Genomic DNA, 24465 nt, shown 5'->3' on the forward strand with positions numbered 1-24465 from the left:
CTTATTAATAATTTTCTAGTCACCGGATTTACGCATTTTTCGTCATAGACTTGAGAGTTGAGAGTTGGGTTTTACTTGTTAAGATATCCCAACTTCACCCTATAACTGGTATCCTAATTAATCACCCTTGGTATGGTCAACTTGTTTCAAGTTTTCAAGCACATTACTAGGAAGGCCACTGCAAGCAAATGATAAAAATGATTCTGATATTAAACGCTCTCTATGTTGATTAGCCTATTGAAGAATGTACTTATAATGGTCATTGCCGCCTTGACTGAGATGAAGGAGACATAACATCGCAAGGGATAATAAAATAAACGGAAAAAATGAAACCGTCCCTCTTAGTATTTTCGTACTTCTCCCACAATTTGCTTTGATGGGAGTCGCTGATACATTTGTAGAAGTTGCGAAGATCGAATTCTGCTATGATCAAGCCCAAGGGAATGAAAAGTCTTGGAACTTCTTATTTCACTTGTAGCTTGGGAATTGGGAATTGAGAATTTCTTTGTAGTTTTCTTCTAAAAACTGTTTCTGATATCACAAAGAAGAAGAGCGGCAAAGGGTGGATATTTAATAATCTAAATGTGTCACGCTTAGATTACTATTATTGGTTTTATGCTGTATTAAGTCTTCTTAACTTTATTTTATTTCGGACTGTTGCCAAGTTTTATGTCTATAATGTTGATGTAATGGATTAGGTAAGGGAGATGCAGAAGGCCACCGAGATGTTTCCAGACAAGGACAATAGCCGAGAGCACGAAAGTTCGAAGGATGGGGATGAGTAATTGAACTTCTTGTAATTTATGTGATATATATCAATAAACACCACACCAATGAAATCAAGCAAATTTGGTATTTTCAAGATGAGTGTCTACGTACGTGCATGTGATGAAATCCACGAAGCATGTTATAGTATTGTCAAGGGGTAACTCTAGGCCAAGGAACAAATTGCATTAGTAATAATCTGTAACCTCAACATTGTTTCTTTAAGTATCTCGGGACGCTCGATCCACATGATGCCTTAACGTTCAAGCATCGATTAAGGTACATATTAGGTTGTTCTGTTCACCACTCCATTAAATTGTTGGATGAATTTCAGATAAGCAATTATTTCTGAATTTTTGTTTTTTTTAATTCTCCAACTAGTCTATTAAATAATTTTCGTCAACTGTTTTATTCAAGGTGATATGGGTCCCAATGTTGGGTCTAGAACTCACATAAAGGAGGAAGTCAATCTACAAATGCACCTTGACTTTAGAGGTTGTATCTCGACAATTCAGTTAGTAAATTCTTTCTTTCTTAAAGTCCGCTCACCATCGATTTAGTAAATATTTTAGCCATCTACTGATTTTAAAATAAAATTTCCATCACTTTTACCTAAAAATTCTCTAAATCAAACTAACTCCATTAATAGCGATTATGATAAAATAGAAGCAAGTGATTCTAGACCTAAGCAACATGATAATTCCCTACTGGCATCATTAGCCTTTGAAAAAAATTACTTGACACTTGAGGGATTTCTTTCTAAATGCCCTCATAAACCTCATTTGGTGTCTAGAGGAACTTTAATCTCTTATATATGTCCATCTTGGGCTTATATTGCCACAATTTTGTGCCTATGAGATGCATTGATAGTGCTTGACCAAGAGAACGTGTAATATATGCACGCTGACACTATTTTTCGGCTCGAAAAGCCTATGAAGACCCGAGATTTTCCGCACATATGGCTTGAGCATACTCATGGTCACCACCTTGTTTTATTTAACACACTTATGGGGTCTTCATGTTGGCACAACATACACAGTTGTGGGAAAATGGTATGCTTCAGATGAAAATCATTTTAACCTAAAAAATAATGAAATAATTACTTTTGTTTTTCTTTTATCCAAGACATGGTTACTTAAATAATTACTTGAACAACTTGTTCATCATATTTTGATCATTTTGAACACACTTTCAGTTCTGAATTCTTTTCTTCTTGGATAAACCTTGCTTCGGCTTTATTATCATTTTTCTTTGATTAAGGGTTCTAAGTCAATCCCATCCTGAGCAACTGAATTGCAAAGACAATTTGAGTGCTCCTCATCTCATATATCAATTTTTTTTTATTGATAAGTCGGGGGAATAAACGGAATATCTTTTGAGAAATCGATAACGTAGAGGAATATCTTTTGGTGTCCCTTATACTAAACCATGATGGTGTTTTAAGAAATCATATAGAGGGGTGAGAGCTGAGAAGGGATTGAAAGAGAGAGATTTTAGTATCTGGGTGGTTAATTTATTGCCCAAAAGTTACATGGTATTTAGAAAGAAGTCCCTACGGTAGCTCAAATTTTTGGTTAGATGGGGTGATTTTTGGTTTGTAAGATTATTAATGCTATGCAAAGGACCTAGACACCGACTCATCACTTGTAGCTCAAATTTTCCAATTTCCCAAGTACTAAAGCTTAGTATAGGTTACCTTATACAATGTCTAAGCAGCACAAAAAATTAACTAGTATGAGATGCAGATCATGTTAATTAAAAGAACATACTAATTATTTCCTAATAAATCTTATAATTTTCCATCAAGATCTTTACAAAACTGGGCATGATTGTCATCTACACATTACAATTTAGGGGAAATATAAGTGTTACAAGGACAATAGCCAAGCGCACGAAGGTTCAAAGGATGGGGATGAGTAATTGAATTTCTTGTAATTTATCTGATTTGTATTAATGAATACCACACCAATGAAATCAAACAAGCAAGCTATTTTCAAGATTAGTGTCTAATGCGCGCACGCATGTTATAGTATTGTCAAGGGACAATTCAAGGCCAAGGAACAAATTGCATTAATAATGTGACCTCAAAAATTTTTCTACTATCTCGGGAACAAGCTTGACCCACACGATGCCTTAAAGTTCAATCATCGATTAAGGTTCCGCCATGGTAAAATGCTGCAAAATATACAAAATGTGTTAGTACCATATTTGAGATTAGATAAAATCACACCAAAATTTCGGACATTTAAATTATAAATGCATAAATTGTTTTCCGAATTAGTAAATGAATCATCTAAACTATTCAGTTTAGTAAGAGATTCTTGATTGGATACATATTTATATTAATTATTTTGGAATAAATTTTATAATTTTCCAACAATATTATTTCAAAACTGTATTGATATCTTTAGTCTACGTTAAGCAGGTCCACAGAAATATGAAATCCTTCAACCTATCCCACTACCACAACAAGATCGGGGTAAGCGACAACATCTAGTCTAGAACTCAATTCTATTGAAAAAATGGTTGCGAAAATTGTCATAAAAAACAACCCCTTCGATTTTTTTTGACAATAATAATATTAAAAAATAATGATATTTTTGGTTTCTCTAAAATTAATATCTTGGAAACATTCTCTATCAGCTACCCACAAAAGTTGGAAGTAGGAAACTGCTCTGGAGTCTGGACAACTTCTCGTTTCTGCCAATTTTCAGTTTCTGCATTTGAGACGATTCTGTTGTGAGATTTCTAATTAATCTGCTTTTGAGTTTGATGGAAGTGGAAACCAATGGCAACATTTGTTAGGATGCACTAGCATTTTTTAGCACCAAAACACAAGAAACACCATCCAAACATGTTCCTAAGACACTAACTTAACAAGGTATTCTACCAAAGAAGATTACAATTTACAATGGTTTGTAAGGAGGCCGACTTTGAAGCAGGCAACCCGATTACAATTCGCACTTTGACACATGACTTTTCGTATTTAATTCACATCCCTACTTTTTCTTCAATATTTGGGATACCTCCTTGAAGATGCCACACGTACTCCAAGGAAGAGGTATTCTTCAAAACTTTTAGGCGGGCTGCCCGTTTCAAAGTTACTTTTTCCATTTGTAAGAGTTTTCTACCAAAACAGACCACCCAAGAAGAGTCCCAACAGATTAATTGCAGTAAATAAGTTCAGAAAGAGAAGACTCTAGACAATTGACCCAAACCCAAAACAGGGGAGATACATTGCTCACCATATTTTATAAGGCATGCCAATGTTCTCCTACAACAAAAAAACTCCTTAGCGAAACCTTACATTAGGAAGCAAAAGGTTGCAACGTGCAAGCTGCGATTGATTCCAAAAGCCTTGTATGACCCACAACCCATGATCTAGTTTGAGCGGCAAGAGTTTCTGCTTCTTCTCGTCTCTGCTCGATAACTGAAGATACTTCCTCTGGTTCACACTTTGAAAGGGGATCAAGACTGTAAACAACTAAGGTTGTAGAGCAAACTATTTCTGGATTGAAACCCTGTGAGATCAAAATGTTCTTAGTCAAAGATAGTACCCCCTGCAGCTAACACAAAATCCTCAAGGAATACTTTGTACGTGGGTGCAAAATCACCACTTAAATAGAAGTAAATGCCATTAAATAGCTTCGGTGCCTGCACGTATCCACACTAATTTTAGTGAACCCATGATTTGTAATACAACATTATTGAAGTGTGAAGTATGCACACGGGAGTTACCTAATCCATAACTCTTTATCCACAGGATGCATAGCTTCCATGCATGCTTTTATCCCTGCCGGCAGAAACTCAAGTTGTATAAATACACAAAGGACAATTAACAAAGCATTTGAATCTTTAATGCCAATTAAATGGTCAATTCTTGTCATAAAAGATTAAACAAACAATTTTGACATAAACAGCCAATTCAGTCCTCCTTTATTGTTCCATCTTTTAGTTTCTCAACAGGGATTGATAGTTGCTGCTAAAGTACTACACATGTTTAGTAAAGCTAATGAAACATAATATATCTGTCGACTAGAAATATCAGGATAGAAAGGTTTGATGAAAAATGCTAGCGACAATGACCAAGATCAAGTCCATGGCATCAAAAATGCTGATCGTTGGATATATCTATATATATATATATATATATATATATATATATATATATATATATAAACTATTATAACACAAGTAGGAGGTGCAGGCACAAGAAAAAAAGAGAGAGCTTATAGTCAATTTTCAAAACCCATATCCAATTCAAGATGGCCATAAGAACTTTCAATGTCATGCTGCAAGCACGTATCTCATCAGTGGCTGCAATAACATGGGTGATGTTTGGCTTCCAGATTTTGGAGATAGTTGCACCAGTTATTCTTGCAAACTTGGCCAACATATTCTGCACACACACAAAAAAATCTCCATGTAAAAAAATGAACCATTTTCTATATAATTGTTTGCGGACACAAGTGGAGCTAATGAACAATAAATAGATGCAACTCTTCACATAAACTAGAGTATACCTTCTCTGCAAAAGAAAGAGCAGATCCACACAGAACCCATTCATCAACTGTATCAGATGATGCTTCCCAAACCTTGTTGGATCGCAGTCTGGCTCTGGCAAAACAATAATAATACAACCAAATATAAGACTTCAGAAGCAGAAGACAAGGAAAATTTTCCTTAAAATATAACATCACCAGAAGATTTGTAAGAAAATACATCAAAGATACAATACATTATTGGAAAGGAAACACATATCAATTGTGTACCTCTGAACAACTACACATATTTTACTTTTCCATTTCAAAGAGGGAAGGATAACTATTGAGATGGGTCAATTCGGCTGAATCTTCAAGAAAAACTATCCAAGTTATCTTTTCTCTTCAGTTACAAGTGTGATAGGAGTAACTAACACTGACACCAGGAAAAAAAATGTGGGCCAGACACTCTAAGGCCATAAGAAGGCAAGAAAGCTTATGTAGCATTCCGATAATCTCATCATCACCAACAAAGCCAAATTTGGTTCTTAAAATCTCAAACTTATGTAGCCTAGGACCTGACCTGTCAACTCAGGATGCATTGAAGACCATGATTTGTGCGCTTGAGATAATTAAGGATTGCATACTCACATGAAGACCTTGGGGTGTTAACCATAACAATCATATAAAACAAAAGGTACATATCTATCAAGCATTTCACCTTGTAGATCTTCATCATCCTTCAGGAAGCTCCACCTCCAAGTGGGAATTGTGAGTGTTATAAGGATTGAGGATTGTTTCACCTCAAATGGTTATTGAATGTTGAATCATGGCCGAATGATTTGAAAGTCTTATTACTAACATTTAAGAACCCAAAATTAAAAAATTAACAAGGTACTAGCAAGACAATGATTTTCTACAGTCAATTTAAACAAGCAGCAAATCCCTGATACAGTGGTGAATAAAAATTTGATCAAGTTACTTCCAACTAAAGGAAGGCATACAAAGTTAACGATTCAAAAGAACAAGATAGTACATTAGAGTTGAGGAAGAACTGTTTGTCCCAAGGTTCCTATTAGACTTTGATATTTCATTTGGAAATTTCTGTGAAGTACGAGTTAGACAGAGCACTAGAAAAGTTTCCTGTCACAAGCCAAAAGAGTTGCAAACTATAATTAATTCAAAGCATGAAGGAAAAAGGGGAATGCGATAGTAACTAAGTGTTCACACAATCGGCCCTCATTGGATATGCTAGACGAATAAGGTACCATCAAGGTAATGGAGTTTCTATACTTGGACTGATGTCAATGATTTCAGTATGAAGTCATCCAATGAGAGTGGCTAGAAGAACATCTTGTTTCTATCCAATTAAGATTCAACACTATGTCTCAAAATTTCAATTTGAATTATCTAAATTCTAAACCAAGAAAAAACTACAATTCTTTGTAAAAACAAGAACACCTGCTAGTACGACCACCAATTAAGGCAACTTACACAATCCCACTGGCAATCATCAATGTTAACCGCACAAGGAACAGGAAAGCTCTTCCGACAGGATTTCGCATAACATTTAAGAGCTGCCTCTTTGTCACGACTGTGTTCTTTCGAAGCAAGGTTGTGCGACGCAAGGGGTGCTAATCCACAAGTAAGCCTGTAAAAAATGATCGTACACCACAAACGTAGCTAGCAAACAAATAAACGAGGCAACACGAGACAAAGTCTGGAGACAACTTTGTTGATATAATATTGAGATTACACGGTGTAACACGTAACAAAAGCAATAGGTGTGTTATAAACAACAGATGATCCTTTGACACGCAGGACTCCACGTAGCTTGGCTCGATGGCTTCAATCAACGTGGGTGTAGGTCGGGGATTGGGAAACACTAGACACCCTTCCTATAAGGATGTTAATATTCCTTTCCTAGGCTTCCAGAAGGAAACATCAAAAGTAGAGGCCAGTCATACTCCCTTTATTACAAAAATGCTACTAAGCTAACAGATATGCCCTGGCACGGGACAGATATGGCTTCATATTGAGCCTTACATAGTATTACATGAGTGCTCCCAGGTGACTCCAGGGCAAGCTTGCACCTAACTCTAGATGACAGAATTTATGGCTGTGACAAACTCCCCCACCAATTTTGCAGACGTCCTCGTCGCATTGCCCTGACAAACTCTTCAATCTTCTGCTTGAAAGGTTGTTGGTTATCTGCACTCTCTTGTGTAGCTTCACATTCTGACATGTTCTTCTGTGTGACGAAGTACTCCACGTGCTGCTGCTGCTGTTGCTGGATTGAACTGTTGCTGAATTGACGCCTTCGAGAACTTTGTTGACAACACGTTCTGAATGAATAACTGAATGAGAAAATGTACGTGTTGGAATACTGCATGCGGGATCTCCTGGATCTGCATGGTACGGCTTGAGACTTTTTGCATAGATGATAGAGTGAATGCTGCATAACCTGTACGGTAACCAGAGTTTAACAAACCTGTACGTCATTGGACTATGTCTCCTCTAGTCTGAAACGATAGTGTGAGAAGTTAAACACTGTTGGCCTGTGATAATTTCAAAAGGACTCTTGTTGAAAGAAGAACTATTCTAAAGGTTGAAATTGAACAAATTCGCCCAATTCTCATGGTCAACATTGGCAAGATATTTGAAATACTCCAACACGGAATTAAATATCTCCGTTGGCCAATCTGCTTGAAGATGTCCACTTGTTGGAAAGTCAAGCTGAAACTCAAGTACTCTGCACGGTTCATCCCATAACTCCCCTGTGACTTTTGAATCTCTGTCTCTGACAATGCTTTTAGTGTTAACACTCTGACGAAGTAACTGAGGGGCTTCATCTACAATTGGAACTTGACAGTAACCTGATCTCAAATCCAATCGAAGAGTACTTGGTCGTCCCAAGTTTATCAAATAAGCTAGCTATCTATTGGATAGGATACCTGTTCTTGATGGTGATCTTCTTCGTTGCTCGATAATCGGCACAACGTCGCAAAACCCATACTTCTTCTGTTGCTTGCACAACTCAGTTAGTCTTAGAGGATTCATCCTGAAAGACCTCTTTAGAAGAGGTGTAATACCAAGTAACAGTTCATTTTGATGATTTATCGACTTACGTGGCTATAGTGTCTTCGGAAGCTCATTCGCTATCACGTCATCAACTTCTGTTAATACCCGTGTAACCTGTGTAGGAGTTGAACTATGGTCCTGTTCTTCAAGTTCAACTTTGAAGATAGCAATGTACGGTTGCTCACTTTTCTTTAACCATTTCTTCAGCTGAAGGACTGCAATCAACTTTCCCTTTTCCTTGTCTGTGGAAACGGAAATAAAGCTTGGACATTCACCTTAACATGCCCAATGTGTTGGCAAATGACATCGGTACAACAATGTTCTGTCACAAGAAATCCATCCCAATGACAACTCTAAAGTTATCGAGAGGAACTGCGAGTAAATCAAGCTTACCCTTCCATGTACGTATCTTGAGGGACACTGACTTAGTCGAACCTTGGATAGGAGTGACTTGGGAGTTTACAGCTTTTATGCGGCTTGAACCCTTATCAAGCCAGATATTGAGGCGCTTCACCTCTGTATGAGTAATGAAGTTGTGCGTAGCTCCTGTATCAACCATTGCCTAAGTGGTCTTGCCACCAACTTCAATATCAACATACATAAGACCCTTCTTTTGACGGCTTTCCTGAATCTCAAATGTCTATTTCATTGCATTCAATAGATGCATGGCTCCCATGTGAGGAGAATTTTCATTATCTCGCTCACTAGTACTCTAGTGACTAAGGTTACTCTGGGAGGCTAATAGTACAATCAATTTGGCTCACTATGGGCACTTAAATGTCTTGTGCAGCCCACCGCACAAAATGCATACATACTTGTGACAACGCTTGACTGGCGAGCTTCTACTATGTGAAGGGGAGGAATTCCATGAGGATCCCTGACTAGAACTATGTCTATACCCTCCATTCTTAACATTCAAAGACTTCTTTGTGTACTCATGTTGCTGCAAGTACCCCTTCGATAAAGAATATATACTCTACTGGCTCCCTTCCGCGGAAGTATAATTAGTCAACCGCTCGACTGCTGTAATGGTAGATACGAGATCTTGCACACGTTGCCTTTGGAACTCTGTTTGAACCCAAGGCTTGAACCCTTCTTAAAATGAGAACAACTTGTCATTCTCTAACATGTCACAGATATCAAGCATCAAGGCGGAAAATTACTTGACGTAATCGTGAACTGTACATATCTGTTGGAGTTGCCTCAACTTTTTGTAGGTAATGAACTTCATATTCTCTGGTAGAAACTGGTGCTTCAACTCCTTTTTGAGATCTTCCCATGTATCGATGGAACATTGGCCACTTTCCATATCGGTGTACTTTATTCACAACCATAATTTGATGTCACCAGCAAAATACATTAAAGCAGTTGTTACTTATACCTTTTCTGAATCCGGATGTGCTACACTGAAGTACTGCTCCATATCGAACAGGAAATTCTCGAGCTCTTTCGCATCGCGAACACCATTGAAGATGCGTGGCTCGAGGACTCGCAAACACGAGGGAGAAGCATCACTACTGGTAGGCCGTTCATTACCGACGACTCTAACCAGGAGACCTACCTTCATAGTGAGCTCCATAATCTGTTCCTAAAACTTGGCTAAGGATCCTCGGGTATCTTCTTCAAGGTCAACTACTCTAACTCTAAAGATTACGGATTCTTCTTCCAACGTGTTCTAACGACCATTTAATTGCGCAATACCATCAACAAAACCAGATAGCATGACCATCTTATCTTCTAGTATCTCAATGCGTTTCTTGTTTGTACGTGGTGGTAGTGTTTGAAGAAGGTTGGTCCACAGTACTTTTCTATCCTCTTGCCATTGTTCGCATGAACTAAATGGAAACTGGGGGAAAAGCTTGGCGTTAAAACCAACTTGGTATGGCTATCAACTATCTTCTAACAACTGAGCTCTGATACCAATTGTCAAGGCCATGCTCTTTCGAAGCAAGGTCATGCGACGCAAAGGGTGCTAATCCACAAGCAAACCTGTAAAAAATGATCGTACACCACAAAGCCCGGAAACAACTTTGTTGATATAATATTGAGATTACACGGTGTAACACGTAAAAAAAGCAATAAGTGTGTTATAAGCAATATATGATCCTATGACACACGAGACTCACGTAGCTTGGCTCGAGGGCTTCAGTCAATATGGGTATAGGCCGAAGATTGGGAAGGACTAGACACCCTTCCTACAAGGATGCTAACATTCATTTCCTAAGTTTTTAGAAGGAAACATCAAAAGTGGAAGTCGATCATACTCCCTTTATTACAAAAGTGTCACTAAGTTAACAGATATGCCCTGACACGGGACTGATATAGCTTCATATTAAGCCTTACATAGTGTTACATGAGTGCTCCCGAATGACTCCGAGACAGACTTACACCTAACTTTAGGTGATAGAATTTATGGTCGTGACACCCCTTCAGCCCATAACTATTGCACTTAAGCTTAGAACCCCTTGCAAGTTCTGCGTCCAAGTTCATAACATTCTCACCAACAAAGTACACTTGGGGTGCCCTTCATTCTCAAATATTATCACAGATGTTCATCAATTGGGAAGAACTATGACATACTAAAATTCAAAAAAAAAAAAAAAAAAAACATGCCTTCCCACTTTTACTTTCATTATCATAACTATACACATTATTATTATTTGAGAAGAAAATTTATGAAAGAAATCTGAGACATACCACTTGTTCGAGCTGTAGATGATGATAAAATAATGAACAAAAGAAAACCTTGGCAAGCAAGAGTCGAACCACAGAGACAACGTTAATCCAAAGTAATTTTTTACTTTCAATCTAATTCAATTTTAATAAGTAATTTAAAAACAGTTTGCAAGAGATGATTTATCTAAAATAAACTACTAAAATAAAAGAAATTTAAGAATATGAGAAAGAAATATAGATCAATTGGATCCACCTTCACAAGCTTTATCAGTGAATTTTGATTCTTTACTTATCTCGATCTACTAAACAAAACTAATGTTTGTGGATCGGAAAATCAAGCAGTTATAATATAAACAAAATCAAAAGTATGAAATAGTTTAGACCGAGATTATTAGGTAAACATTAACTATTCTCAGTAGAACATGGTTCTTCTTGAACTTATTAGGTAAACATTAACTATTCTCAGTAGAATATGGCAATTGGATTTGCATCAAAACAGTTTGAAGTACTGGATGGTCGTGCACTAAAATGACGTTTACAGAATCCTAACATGTGGACTGAGCATTTATGCCACTATTTATAGCCTTGTCTTGAAGGCCATAGTCCAACTTTTTTCTCTTTGCTTCTCTGAGATGCTCCTCTTTGATTTGAAGGATAGGTGTTCTATAAATCTTTGTGTTTGTAGAATTTTCCACTTCTTTCATGATTGTGACATTTGGTAGCAATCTCTTAACACTCTGCATAAATATTTAGATCCATTCCAGTATCATAAATTGAAAGGCCGACGGGAAATTGAAAGCACATGTTGGCAAAACATAACATGATATATGCTAATTAAGACTTTTTGGATGTGCAAAGGCACTATCTTTCTTCTTTTGAATCGATCTCAGAATAATTAATGTTAAGAATACATTATTTTATCAAAAGTAAAGAGTAAGTGTTTTAAAAATAAGTACACAAATATGAAAAATCTAGTTAGCCGTACAAAACAAGCACATGTTTCTAGTAGAATTTTTTTGCAAAACCTATTAATGCTAAGTTTCCAAATAGATCATAAGAAAAAATATCCAATGGGTTATCTTATAAAAGAAAAATGTGAGAGCAAACAATGAACATCTTTAAGCAATAAAAATTTCCAAGTATGAAAAATGTTAAAGAAGGAATGTGGAAAAATTACCAAAGGTAATTAAGCAAATGACAACTGTGGAGAAGACAAAAGTGATGCTCATAGCTTCATATATTAACAAAGAATGGAAAGGTTAGAACATGGAGAAACTCATCATATGATACATAGGAAGTCTGAGAAACATCAAATTACAACAGTACAATAGGTCATGAAGATAGATAAAACCAACAACATTTTCCACTCAAAGTTTTGTTTAAATATTAACTACATTAAACAATGCCTTAGTATTATTGATAGTTTAATACTCTTCAGATTGTTTTTCTTCCGTAACTTACATCTTGTGCAAGTGATTGAATGTGCACAATTATGCTCTATAGTGAGTTATTGTTCTTCTCTCTCGATAATGTAAGAAATTATACAAAAGTATGGAGTTCAAAGTTTCAATTAGACCACCAAATTGGTGGCTAATAACATCCAGTTTTTTTTTTTTTTTAAAAGCCTTGTTTCCCAACAAGGACAAACCATAATGAACTTAAATCTATGTGGTCAAACTGTAATGAGAAGACATAGAAGGTTTTACATCCACAAAGTTCTCACAAGAAATATACTACCTATGAACAAGTCCAAACATTAGGTGCATCGCAAACATAGAACAAATTTTCAATAGAAAAAATGTCACAATTAGAAAATAAACATACATCTTCACCGCTATGACCACTTATGTCACCATCCGAATCCTTAGCTTCACCAAAGGATGGAGGGCTATCAAGTGATGTTTGCGTCACTTGATTCAAATCTATTCCCTGATTTTGACCCTCATTGTGATGTTCATCTTTTGACCAAAGAAACAATGATGATGGTGGAATTTGTTTAGCAACTAAACCTTCTTCTTTGCTTCCCATTTTCCTATATTCTCTGACCTCTCCACTCTCTCTTAGCATACAAGATCTCAGGGCCTTTCAAGTTCTGATGGACGAAGAGAAACCTGAACTCATTTATTTCCAATCGCCCCAATCATTTCATTGCGTAATTTATCATCCTTATCTATCTTTTCTAAAGCAAAGCATTGGTTTGAAGCTTTTGCTTTTCTCACATCTACAAAAATGATTACAACATGAGAGAAGGAATCAAATCACCAATGTAACTCAAATTTACAGTAATTCTAAAAGGAAAATTTCCACATAAGAGCAGTAAAAGGAGAATACCAAGAAGATCAGCTTGACAGACCTGTTGAGAGAGATTAGCGGAAAAAGCGGTATCCATACTTTTGTATATGCTCACTACATTTTCCATGCGTGGAGCTGATCTTAAATCTACAAAATCCAAAACTCAAATTACTTGATAAACTTATATATAATTTGAAAGTAATGTGATCAAGTTTGAGATTAAATCTACCTCGGTTGACATAAGATGATTTACAGATTGGACAATCTGATGGGAACTCCTTTCAGTCCGGACTGCATGAACTGCATACAACTTCAAAGACCCCAGATCAAATTAAAACACATAGGAACATAACGTCGAACTAACCACGAAAAAAAGGTCCCAAATTAAGATCAAATAATTTCAAAGACCCAGACCAAATTAGAGCACAAACAAGCTTAAAATCAACTAGCCACTAAAAAAAATCCCAAATTGAGATTGAACATTTTCAATGACCAAGATCAAATTAAAACACAAAGAAATGTCGCATCAGACTAATCACCAAAATAAAAAAATAAAATACCCAAATTTAGAACAAGCAATTTCAATGACTCAAATCAAATTAAAACACACCCACTACCCACTTAAAAAAAAAAAAATAAATAACAAACTGAGGTCGGAAAATTTCAAAGACCCAGAGTAAATTAAAACACAACGAAGTATAACATCGACGACCCACTAAAAACTCCAAATTGAGATCAAACAATTAAAAAAATAAATAAATAAATATATAATACCAGCAGAATATATGATTTCATGGAAGCAACATTGAGCAGGTTCAAGCTGCAGCAGAAATAACAAAGATGAAACAGAGTATTAAAGAAATGAACTAAACCATGGGAACCCTACATTCAATCAAAGAAGTTGAAAGAAACGAACCATAAGGGGCATTTGAGTTCCAAACCCATTTTTTGCAAATGGAGGACCCAAGGATTGATGAATCGAGTATGTGCTGACTCTGCCATGACCTGGTTTGGGTTCCAAGAAACCTCAATCACAGAAGAACCATGACTCTCTTTCTACAATTAGGGTTTTATTGTCCTTTCATTTCCATTTTCCAAAATCAAGCGCGGGAAATGACTGTATTTGTTTTCGGAGTCGTGCTGTAGTGACTTAAAGCTAGAACCTCATATCGCACTTGTGCCAATCTCTAGGAGTTTACATTCAGAATTCAATAAGAATCTCTAGGAAATCGTTATTTGTCCAATCACATCTGCAGTGGTACCAACGTCATTGTATCCTATAAATTTTTTTTTTTAGAATAATGCTGTCGTGACCTCAAAATTGGACCTCACATCACACACGTTAAGGTGAAAGTGTATGAGAATCATAATAAATGCTCCTCTTAAGATACAAGTGAAAAAGCATCTATGATTCCGATCCACTTTCACGAGTTGTGCAATATGAGATTTACAAAAAATGAATTAAGTTGATAAACAGTCTAATGTTTTAATAAGTCAGTGGACTGTCCAACATTTTAATGTGTTAAAATACATTGCTTTACCAAAAATTCCATTTTAATGATTAAAATGTTCGACTGTCTAGTGTTTTAATAGATTGCTTTAACATGCCAACAATTTATTCTTCATTTAAAATGCTAGAGAGGCCAACTAGTTACTAAAACGCCGACTGTCTAGTGACTTAATTCATATTTGGTAATTTTTGAAAAAATAGATTTTTTTAAGTACTAAAATATGAGACTTGCTATTGCCACACAAATTTTTACTAGCATCACACCAATTGTGTGTAATTCTTTAGTGATTTATATAAGAATTGGTGTGGCAATAGTAGCTCTCTAACATATTTAATTCTCTTTAATAATTTTTCTTAGAATAAAACATAAATTTTTTTTTTTTTTTTTGGAAAAAAACCTTTGTGTTGTTTTCAATCTTATTTCCCTCTCACAAGGTGAACCAAGTTTGATCTTAAGCCTTTGTCTACTAATTCCTCATTTTTAAGTCACCAAGACTAGATATTGATTTCCCTAACTTGTTGGTCAAATTCCCTCAATGAAAAACTATAGTATTGTATATTATAACCTTTGCGAAAACGCTATAAAAAGTTTTTAATGACGTTCAAAAAAAGTCATTAAATATGTTGATATAAATAATAATATAATTTTAAAAGTTGATCAATTTATAAATCGCTGGCCTTTTTTTATTACTAAAACACCATCATCCTGTACTTCTTGGAAATTAATCTTATCTTGTTATTGAGGTTTCAAAATTGGAGTTTGACTCTCAAGGTTGAAGATTAATTTTGGCAAAAAATAAAATAAAAATTCCCTACTAGTTGAAATTAATGGATTTTGTAATAAAAATAAAGGGTTTTTGGATTAATATATAATAAATATGAAGGTATTTAGGTCATTTTCTTTAGTCTTCAATTTGGATTAAATTGGGGAGTAGGGGGATGTCATGAGTTTGAAATCACATGGGTGTTTCAATATATTCACCAATAAGGAGGGGGGGTGTGACTAAATCATATCAAAAAGAAAGTTAATGAAGAGAAAAATACTTAATTTTGTTCTCTCCCAAAGTGAGAGAAAGATAACAAATTAATATTAATATTAAAATGATAAAGTTAATTTTCTCTCAATTTATTTTTATTAGGAATCTAAATAATAAAAATTATTTTAGAGAAAATTATCCCTAGAAATGCATTTGCCTGACAAATATTTTCTCACCAATTAAACACTCCGAAAACTCAGTGAAAGTCGCAATTTCAAGGTTATTTTATTATTTTAGTCTTAACTAATGAAAAGTTTGTTGAGGTGGCCCCACACGGTTTGGATAAAAAACCAAAAAATTAAAAAATAGGAGGAACGGGACACGATGAGCATTTTTACTTTTGAGTTTGACTAGTCTTACTAACATAGTTAGGAAAAGAGGCCTTATTAAGCCTCATCCACGGACAAAAAAGACTCGAGATTTGAAAAGAAATTCCTCGAGATTCGTAAGTATTTAAAATTCTAGTTTACACATCTGGAGGTCTTTTTCCTCACTATCTTAGTAAGGAAAGGGTTTCTCTTTTACGTTGACCCTATACAAGTTGCTACTCAGTTTTCTCTGCATTTTCATATCAAAAGCTTTGTTTTCCCTCTCTTCTTCCTTAACACAATAAACTGTAAGTTCTTTGATTTGATTTTAATTTCAGAAATCATAATTATCTTAAAGGGACTTTACAGGTCAATTTCGAAAGAAGGAAGTTATTTATCAGATTATCAGATTCAAATTTTGCAAATTGTGTGGTCGTTGACTTAAATCTACTATTTAAAATGTCGAGATCAATACTTGTAAAAAAGATTGATGTCTATGATTGAACTGAAATATGTCGAGACATTCTGGATGATACAATGATCGAGATTAGTCATTTGTAATCTTATATAGACGATTTAGATGGTCAAGATTAACACATATAAAAAAGATTGATCTCAACGATTGAATGAAAATAGGTTGAGATCTACCATTTTAGATGAGAAAATGGTCAAGATCAACCATTTTTAGACCTATATTTGACGATTTAAATAGATCCATATGTAAAAATAGTCAGTCTCAACGATTTGAATCAAAATAGGTTGAGATTAACCATAATGTTATCCAAAGTGATTATTTCATATACCCCATTGCATATTTAAAATACCCCTATCTTCGACCTCTTGAAAAAATCCTCGTGGCCAATTTTTATATTTTTAATAGCAATTCGGCTGACCTATAGCTCAATTGGTTTAACACATTGCAAAGCAACTTTGTGATCGTGTTTACAAGTCTAGCTCTTGGCCAATTTTTAATACTTTAGTTTTCTTCTCTATCCTTGGAATAACTACAGGCAAACACTATATTGGGCTTTTTAATTCTTACTTTTTGTAATTTCCTAATTTTAACTTTGAAATGATTGTAATATTTCAATATAAAAAAATGTGCAGGGAAATGGTGGATTCGGTCATCAATGTTCTCATAGAAAAATTGGTTGAAGGCCTCCTAAATGAAGGATCTCATGTGCTTGAATTCCACAAGCAGTTCAATACTTTAAAGAAAAAGCTTCAATTAATGCAAAGCTATATCGAACATGTGGAGGGAGTGAGAAGGAAGGACCATAATAAACTTCTTAAGACTGTTGTGGGAGAATTGAGAGAGTTACTATATGATGCAGAGGACATTATATCGGATTGCATGTTATTTTTAGAAAGAAGAAAAAGGGCCTCGAAATTCAAGCGTTATTGCTCTCCTTCATTCTGGAAATTTCGTTATAGAATGGGAAAGAAGCTTGGTGAGATAAATCAAGACATACGAAATCATTTAGAGACGATGTGTTCTTTCGTTAATCTTGCAACTATTGTCCCTCCGAACCAAGAACAGTTGGTGAATAATCGACCGGCGAGATATCCAATTCTAGTGAAAGATGCTGAAATAGTAGGCATGGAGAATGACATGAAGAAAATTAAGCAATGGGTCTTAAACCCACCACAAGGGCCCTTGCACATCATTGGAATAGTCGGTATGGGTGGGATAGGCAAAACTACCCTTGCCCAAAAGATACAAAATGATGGTGGTATGAAGCATTACTTCCATCATATCTTGATAGTGACTATTTCACAAACTTTTCAATTTGAAGAGTCAATCAAGGCTATGTTAAAAACAATTAATGGGCCAAGAGACTTCGCAAACATCAATTTTCAGGATTTACTGCAGGAGCTACAAGACATAATGGAGAGGAAGAAATGCTTGGTTATCCTTGATGATATATACAAGACATATATGGGTTTCGCATTTCTGGGTTGAAGAAATTGACTCAAATCAAAGAACTTCAGTTTTGGATAGATTCAGAAGATGGAATAGAAGAAGGGGAGCTGAAGGTGTTGTCAGAGCTCACACAATTGGAGTGGTTGGGTATAATATTTCAAAGCAATAACAACAATGATGTTGATGCGGAGGAGGAACGGCTAAGACTGGCAAGGAAAGTAGATCATCAACTACTCTCACCTCTTAATCAGCTTTTAGAGCTATGGCTTAGTGGCAAAGTAGGAGAAAAGACACCGATTTGGCTCAATCCAAACTCTCTTCCCAATTTACAGTATCTTACCATTTACGAGGGTACATATCTAAGCCATATGAGTCCAGCATTCTTTGGAGATGAGGATTCTACTGTATGGAAGTTGGAAGTCTTAATTCTTTTCAAGCTGGACAAATTGGAGGAGGAATGGCCGAGAATGCAAAAGGCAATGCCATTTTTAAGACTCCTAGAGATTGTCAAATGTCCAAAATTGAATGGACTCCCTTTTGACTTGGATGAAGATGGTTCCAGCACTTGGAGGAAAGAATAAACTATTCATTTTACATTTGATGTAAGTACCCTCCTTTCATATGTTGTTTTTTGTTTTTTGTTTTTTGTTTTTTTTGATTTTTTGATTTTTTGATTTTTCTACTAGGTTTCATTAAATGGAAGATTAGGATTAAAGAAGTACAGATGTCCTAGAAATTACTACTATCTTTCTAGGGATGAGTTCATTTTTTTTCTTAGGGATACAATTTTTTTTTTTCAATAGTTAATGACAATTAAGCTATAAATTGCTAATCCAAATTCAAATTCCCATTTTGATGGATCAAATCTCTTTTAGCGTTGGGTGTAGACCAACACCATTCCTATATCATTTCTTTTAAGACTTTTTTTTTTCCAAGCTATTTTTCCTTGCAATATATTCATGTTTCACAAGAAAATGAACACATCATCTTATTATACTCATCTCAATGAGCCAGCCCTTAATATTATTCATTTATCCAACCAAAATATATTCTTTAATCATATCCAGACTCATGGATTTCTCATCTCATTTGGTCGCCCATATTATTGAGTTGCCTCATTCGAATTGTTTTTGTCTCTAATGAGGCATCTTGTTAAAATCATTTTGGATAAATTTTTTAAATAATTATTATTTTTCTATTATAAGCAGGATCAATAAAAAAAATATATATCATATAAATAATGTAATAGGATTGTTTTAGCCGACTCCAAATTTTTGGGATGAGGTTTTGTTGTCATTATATTCAATTAATTTGGGATAAAAGTAGTTTGTGATGGTGATATGACTTTTGATTTTTATTGACCCAGGTGATAGGCGTTGTGTTTGGTAATGCTGCCAGCTTCTATGATTGGGAATTGCTTCTTGGAATTGCTCTTGGGAAAAGCAAGAAATAGCATTTTGGTAAATTACTATAATGTGGTGATGTGTGTATAACCTATAATTATTGCTTGTTGAAATTTATATAACTATTGGATTTCATTAAAACCATCATAATACCCTTAAATGTAGATATATTAAGAATCAGTTGATATTTTTGTTAAAACCCTATTAACATGTGGCCCATTGACTTACATGTTTTAAGTTTTTGACTTGCACAATGATTTATATTGTAGAGATGTCAATAATTAAGGATAAATCCAAATTATATTAGAAATAGAAATATTCTTTAAGTCTTAGAAGGAAACCTTGATGGATAGGAATCCTATTAAAAGAGGATCTCTAGGCCCTCTATGCCCATCTATTTAAATGGACTGGCACCTCATAATAAGTACGCACAAAACATGTATAACAAAGAAGAAATTTGGGATTTTGAATTGTGATGGTCTACATCAATCACTAAAGCCCTAGGTCAAATCAATACAGAGAGGGAAGAGAAGGTGAATTTGAAAATTAGAGAACGATCAGGGATTTACATATATCAAATCACAGGCACTTGGATTGAGAAAGGCTTACCTCCAGCAAATTAGTTTATCTATTTAACTTATAATATAAGGTAAGTACCTTAATATTTAATCTTTAGGAGCATGAATAGATTTCTTGAGATATATACATGATTCTTGATCTTGAAAAATTACAGACTAATAGTTATGTGGATAAAGATTTATTATGGAATAAATCTCACACTGTTTTAATCTTATCTAGCATATATTATATTTTAAACTACCTTTTGGACCCTAATAATAAAATAATATTAAAAGTAATTTCTTATATTAATTGTATATATCAATTTATATTAAATTCATTTACAAAAAATATAAATTATTTTTAATCAACCCTAGAAACCCTTGTCTTCCCTAAATGTGCTTTATTGTTCTCTTAAACATGATCAACATTGTCATTCCAACTATTTTGGGTAAGCAATGTGAATCTTTTTGTTTTACCATTCAATTTTATCCTAAGAAAATCTTTTATTAAAATCTGTGAAATTTTCTTTCTACCTAGATACTTTCTTTAAATTTGATTCTTCCCTTCATGTATTTAAAAACCTCCATTTAATTGTCTCCTTGCACCCATCATCATTTTTCCCCTCATCATATTAACGTGCTGTTTATCTCTGTTTTATTTTCTCTCTTATTAAAGATGTTCTTAGATTCTATCAATTGTTGTCATCTCGGAGTTAGTTGTTTTATAGTTTACCAATTTGACATCCATCTTGGCGTCATTATCTGAGCTTAACATTCGGCTAAAATGCATGTTTTAAAGGTGTTTGTTCATCAATCTAGACCTTCCAAATAAAAGACAATGTCTTTTTCAAGGATGGGAAATTTTTCAGTTGATTTTCAATAAAAAAACATAGAGTTGACTCAGTTGACTAATCATTTTGGTAAATTATGAAATCATGGGAAAGAATGATAGAACAAAGATATAAGATTTAAAAGAACATATTATACAATTAATTTTATTTTATCTTTAGTTAAATAAACCATTAAAGCATGAATCTTTTTTTACTCATAGAAATGATGAAAAAACTTAGAGAAAAGAAGAATTTTGTATTGTTTTAATTGACTTAAATAATGTATTTGACTAAGCACCTAAATTTAATTACTACAGTGGGTATTGGAGGAAAAAAGTCTCAAATGGATATATTGACATAATTAAGGACATATACGAGTGGCTTGTGAAGTGAGAACAAATGGTACTTTGTGGTAATGAGACAAATAAGTTTCTAGTTTCAATTGATTTACATTAAGGGTCAACTTTGGGTCCATATATTTTTGCTCTAGTAATAAATGAATAAATGTTCTCATTCAAGATTATGCCATATGTGTGTGTTATATATTCATGATAAGTGTTAGTTGGAAAAATTAAATTGAAGTTGATGTATGTTTTGGAGTATTATGGGATTGATGCATTCCAATCAAATTAGAAGAAAAGATTTACACTAGGACCATGTATTTTTATAGAGTTGATTGTAGAATGATCAAAGAGCAATATATTTGTGGGTTTGGGGATAGTAGAGATGAGAAAGTTAAGTTGGATGTAGGAAATGACTAAGAAAGATAAAAATCAGAAATTATCATATTCTTGAAAAGTTTGGAGTAATTCTAATCAGTGAAAACCTCAGGGATATATAGTTGATTGAGATGATTTGATCGTATGCTATCAAATTCAATTAGAAGCAAGTTGAAGATTGTAAAGATTGTAAAATAGAGAATGGGATATATTTATATCCAACAAAACGTGGATGAGATAGTGAGAACGGATATGAACACTTGCAACAAACATAGGATGTGGCTTTTGGTACATTTGAATGGCGAAACAAGATTTGTTTAGTTGACCCAACTTTTTTGGGATTATGCGCGCTTTGTTGACAACTTTTGATGTAAGTTCTTTTTTCTATTAAATTTGGATGAGGATCCCACCAATGTTCATGAATGTGGTATCCTCCGTACGTCTGGTCCTCCTTGGTATTAGTGCAAATTTTTGTTGAGTGCTTGGTTGCCTATTTAATCGTTAATGTTTGTGTTCAGGTGCCTCCCTTTTATCCATTTTTTGGCAAATTTTTGTTGATGTCCAAAATTATTGTAGCAAAATACTGCAATGTAGAAAATTTGGGAATTTACTCCTATTGGTAAATGTAATTTAGCTAATTCATTCTACTTAGACTGAACCCTGAACTGGCACAAATTAATCAATTTGGGAGTCTAACCATTATGGTCCACTGAGTTGTCAATGGGCTTGACAACCAAATAGTGATGATAAAACATTTTTTTTTACCCAAAAAAATTGATTATGCCTCTTAATCTTCTTTGTTTTGAATATAAGAGAAATAAATCTAGAATTTTATTTTGATTGAACTCTTTAGAATTTTTTAACATTATAGTTGTACTAATGAATCATAACTTCCCACCCTTGCGAATGGGGTTCATTTTAAAGTGGTGAACCATGAACCCAAACTCGAATTGGCGAATCAGATAACATGACATAGAAAAAAAAACACATGTTTTGATGAATATTTGCGATACCTACTGCCTTTTCAAACTAATGGCATGCCCCTCTTGACTACGGTTTATTCTAAATTACTAAACGAAATAACCTAAATGCCTCATCTTCAACCTCTTGCCAAAGTCCACTGATTTTTATCCAACAAACCCACCATTATCTTCATTTAGGAACTCATCTCAACAATAAAAATCTTTTCCTTCAACCATCAAACCTCATGACCAAAATATGATTTTTGAAAAGTAAAAGAATGTTAGATATTTGAGTAAAAAAAAAGACAAGGACTTTCTAAAACATGTCGGAGATGATAGATTTAAGATGAGGATGGATTGGATATATTAAGATACTTTAGCAGAGAGATGATAACTTAATTTTGAGAAAAAAAACAAAATCAAGGGTTTTTTACTAGAGGTTATTGATGAGGCATTTAAGTCATTTTATGTAAGTTTTCTAGGGGTGTCAATGGATAGCCGAAATCCAAATCCGAATCCGAATTTGAAAAATCAAATATTATCTTAAATTTTTGGATATCGGATTCGGATGTTATTTTAACATTCGAATGAGTTTCGGATACAAATTCAAATGTTACGAAATCCGATTCGATAATATCCGCTCTAATTATAAATACATGTGTTATGTATTCATATTACACAACAAAACTAATTTATATATATATATATATATATATATATATATATATATATATATATATATATATATATATATATATAATATAGGGTAGCATTATTTGGCCAACAGTTTGGCAAACATTTTGGCAAACACATTTTTCAAAACATGGGTTAGAGGTCTTGGAATGGGCTGATTTTTGGTGAAGATGATCTCTACGGTGAGGAGATCATCATCACCAAAAATCAGCCCATTCCAAAACTTCTAACCCCATCAAAAATGATTTACAAAAAATGGACGGTTCACGATTTTTCAACTTGTAAACTGGGGCTAGAAGTTTTGGAATGCGCTGATTTTTGGTGAGGATGATCTCCTCACCGTAGAGATCATCCTCACCAAAAATCAGCCCATTCCAAGACCTCTAACCCATGTTTTGAAAAAGTGTTTGCCAAAATATTTGCCAAACTGTTGGTCAAATAACGGGACCCATATATATATATATATATATATATATATATATATATATATATATATATATATATATATATATATTCTTGTGTATTCAAGTTTCACAACGAAATTTAATTTGAAATATTTATCTTCTCTAAAGGTAAGTACTCCTACTTCATCTCTCTCTCTCTTTGTAAAATTAAAACTCCCTATTTTTTTCGATTATACACAGATCCATATCAGCAATGTGTGAAATAATGTCCATTTCAATGTTATTTTAGCATTTTTCATTACTTATTAAGTAGGTGATTCACCGATCTCATTTTGGGTACCTTTGTTGATATTTGATACCATTTTTGGGACCATGTCACGACGACATTATGAATGATCGATCACCTTTTCTCAGTCACCTATGAAGGTCATGATTTGATTATCAAAATTAATTTAATTAGTTGTACTCATTTTTTTTGTAGACTTGACGTTGAATCACCCACTTAATAACTAATGTATGTAAAATCAATATGCACCCATGACTTTCCCTACTCAAAGGGAACGAAACAATGGAAAAACGTGGTACAAAACAATGAATAGATCGACAATGAATTCAATGTCATTGATCAAACTAAATTTTTATTTTTGATTTCTGACCATTTTGATTTTAATCATTTTTGGGGGAACTTGGATATCATGGTTTTTAATCATCAACTAAGCTGACTTTGGGCCTTTAGGCCCCCCAAAAGGAAATGTTCTATTTAGTGTTTCCTGAAATACAAAATTTTGATGCCAACTCTTTGCGGGAATTTTGAAATCAG

At 34.2% G+C, this 24465-nt stretch overlaps 1 protein-coding gene and 1 long non-coding RNA gene across 38 annotated transcripts in view; both read right to left on the reverse strand.

The window, feature by feature from the left end:
- Positions 1–2598: 2598 nt before the first annotated feature.
- The window catches only part of LOC147382956 (BRCA1-associated RING domain protein 1-like), an 83246-nt gene continuing 61379 nt past the window's right edge, over positions 2599–24465 (reverse strand). For 30 of the 35 annotated variants that reach the window (XM_086427014.1, XM_086427028.1, XM_086427021.1 and 27 more), the window contains one exon: positions 2970–4419. In XM_086427014.1, the coding sequence (XP_086283140.1) occupies positions 4306–4419 (114 nt within the window). In that variant the 3' untranslated portion in view covers positions 2970–4305. Of the gene's footprint in view, positions 2941–2968; positions 4420–24465 lie in introns of those variants that run through there. The other 5 variants (XM_086427042.1, XM_086427026.1, XR_015173184.1 and 2 more) reach the window with 4 other exon arrangements.
- LOC147382957 (uncharacterized) lies at positions 4930–14514 on the reverse strand. 3 transcript variants are annotated; one of them, XR_015173191.1, is made up of 8 exons: positions 14212–14514; positions 14070–14115; positions 13525–13595; positions 13357–13442; positions 12828–13224; positions 6741–11740; positions 5289–5382; positions 4930–5164 (listed from the first exon to the last, which is right to left on the reverse strand). It is a non-coding gene; the product is annotated as an uncharacterized LOC147382957 (long non-coding RNA). The 3 variants fall into 3 exon arrangements; XR_015173189.1 differs by having other exon boundaries at positions 13525–13605; XR_015173190.1 differs by having other exon boundaries at positions 13335–13442; positions 13525–13605.

This window comes from Akebia trifoliata, chromosome 16 (assembly GCF_017979445.1).
Source record: "Akebia trifoliata isolate Shusen 1 chromosome 16, ASM1797944v1, whole genome shotgun sequence".
Classification (NCBI taxonomy): domain Eukaryota; kingdom Viridiplantae; phylum Streptophyta; class Magnoliopsida; order Ranunculales; family Lardizabalaceae; genus Akebia; species Akebia trifoliata.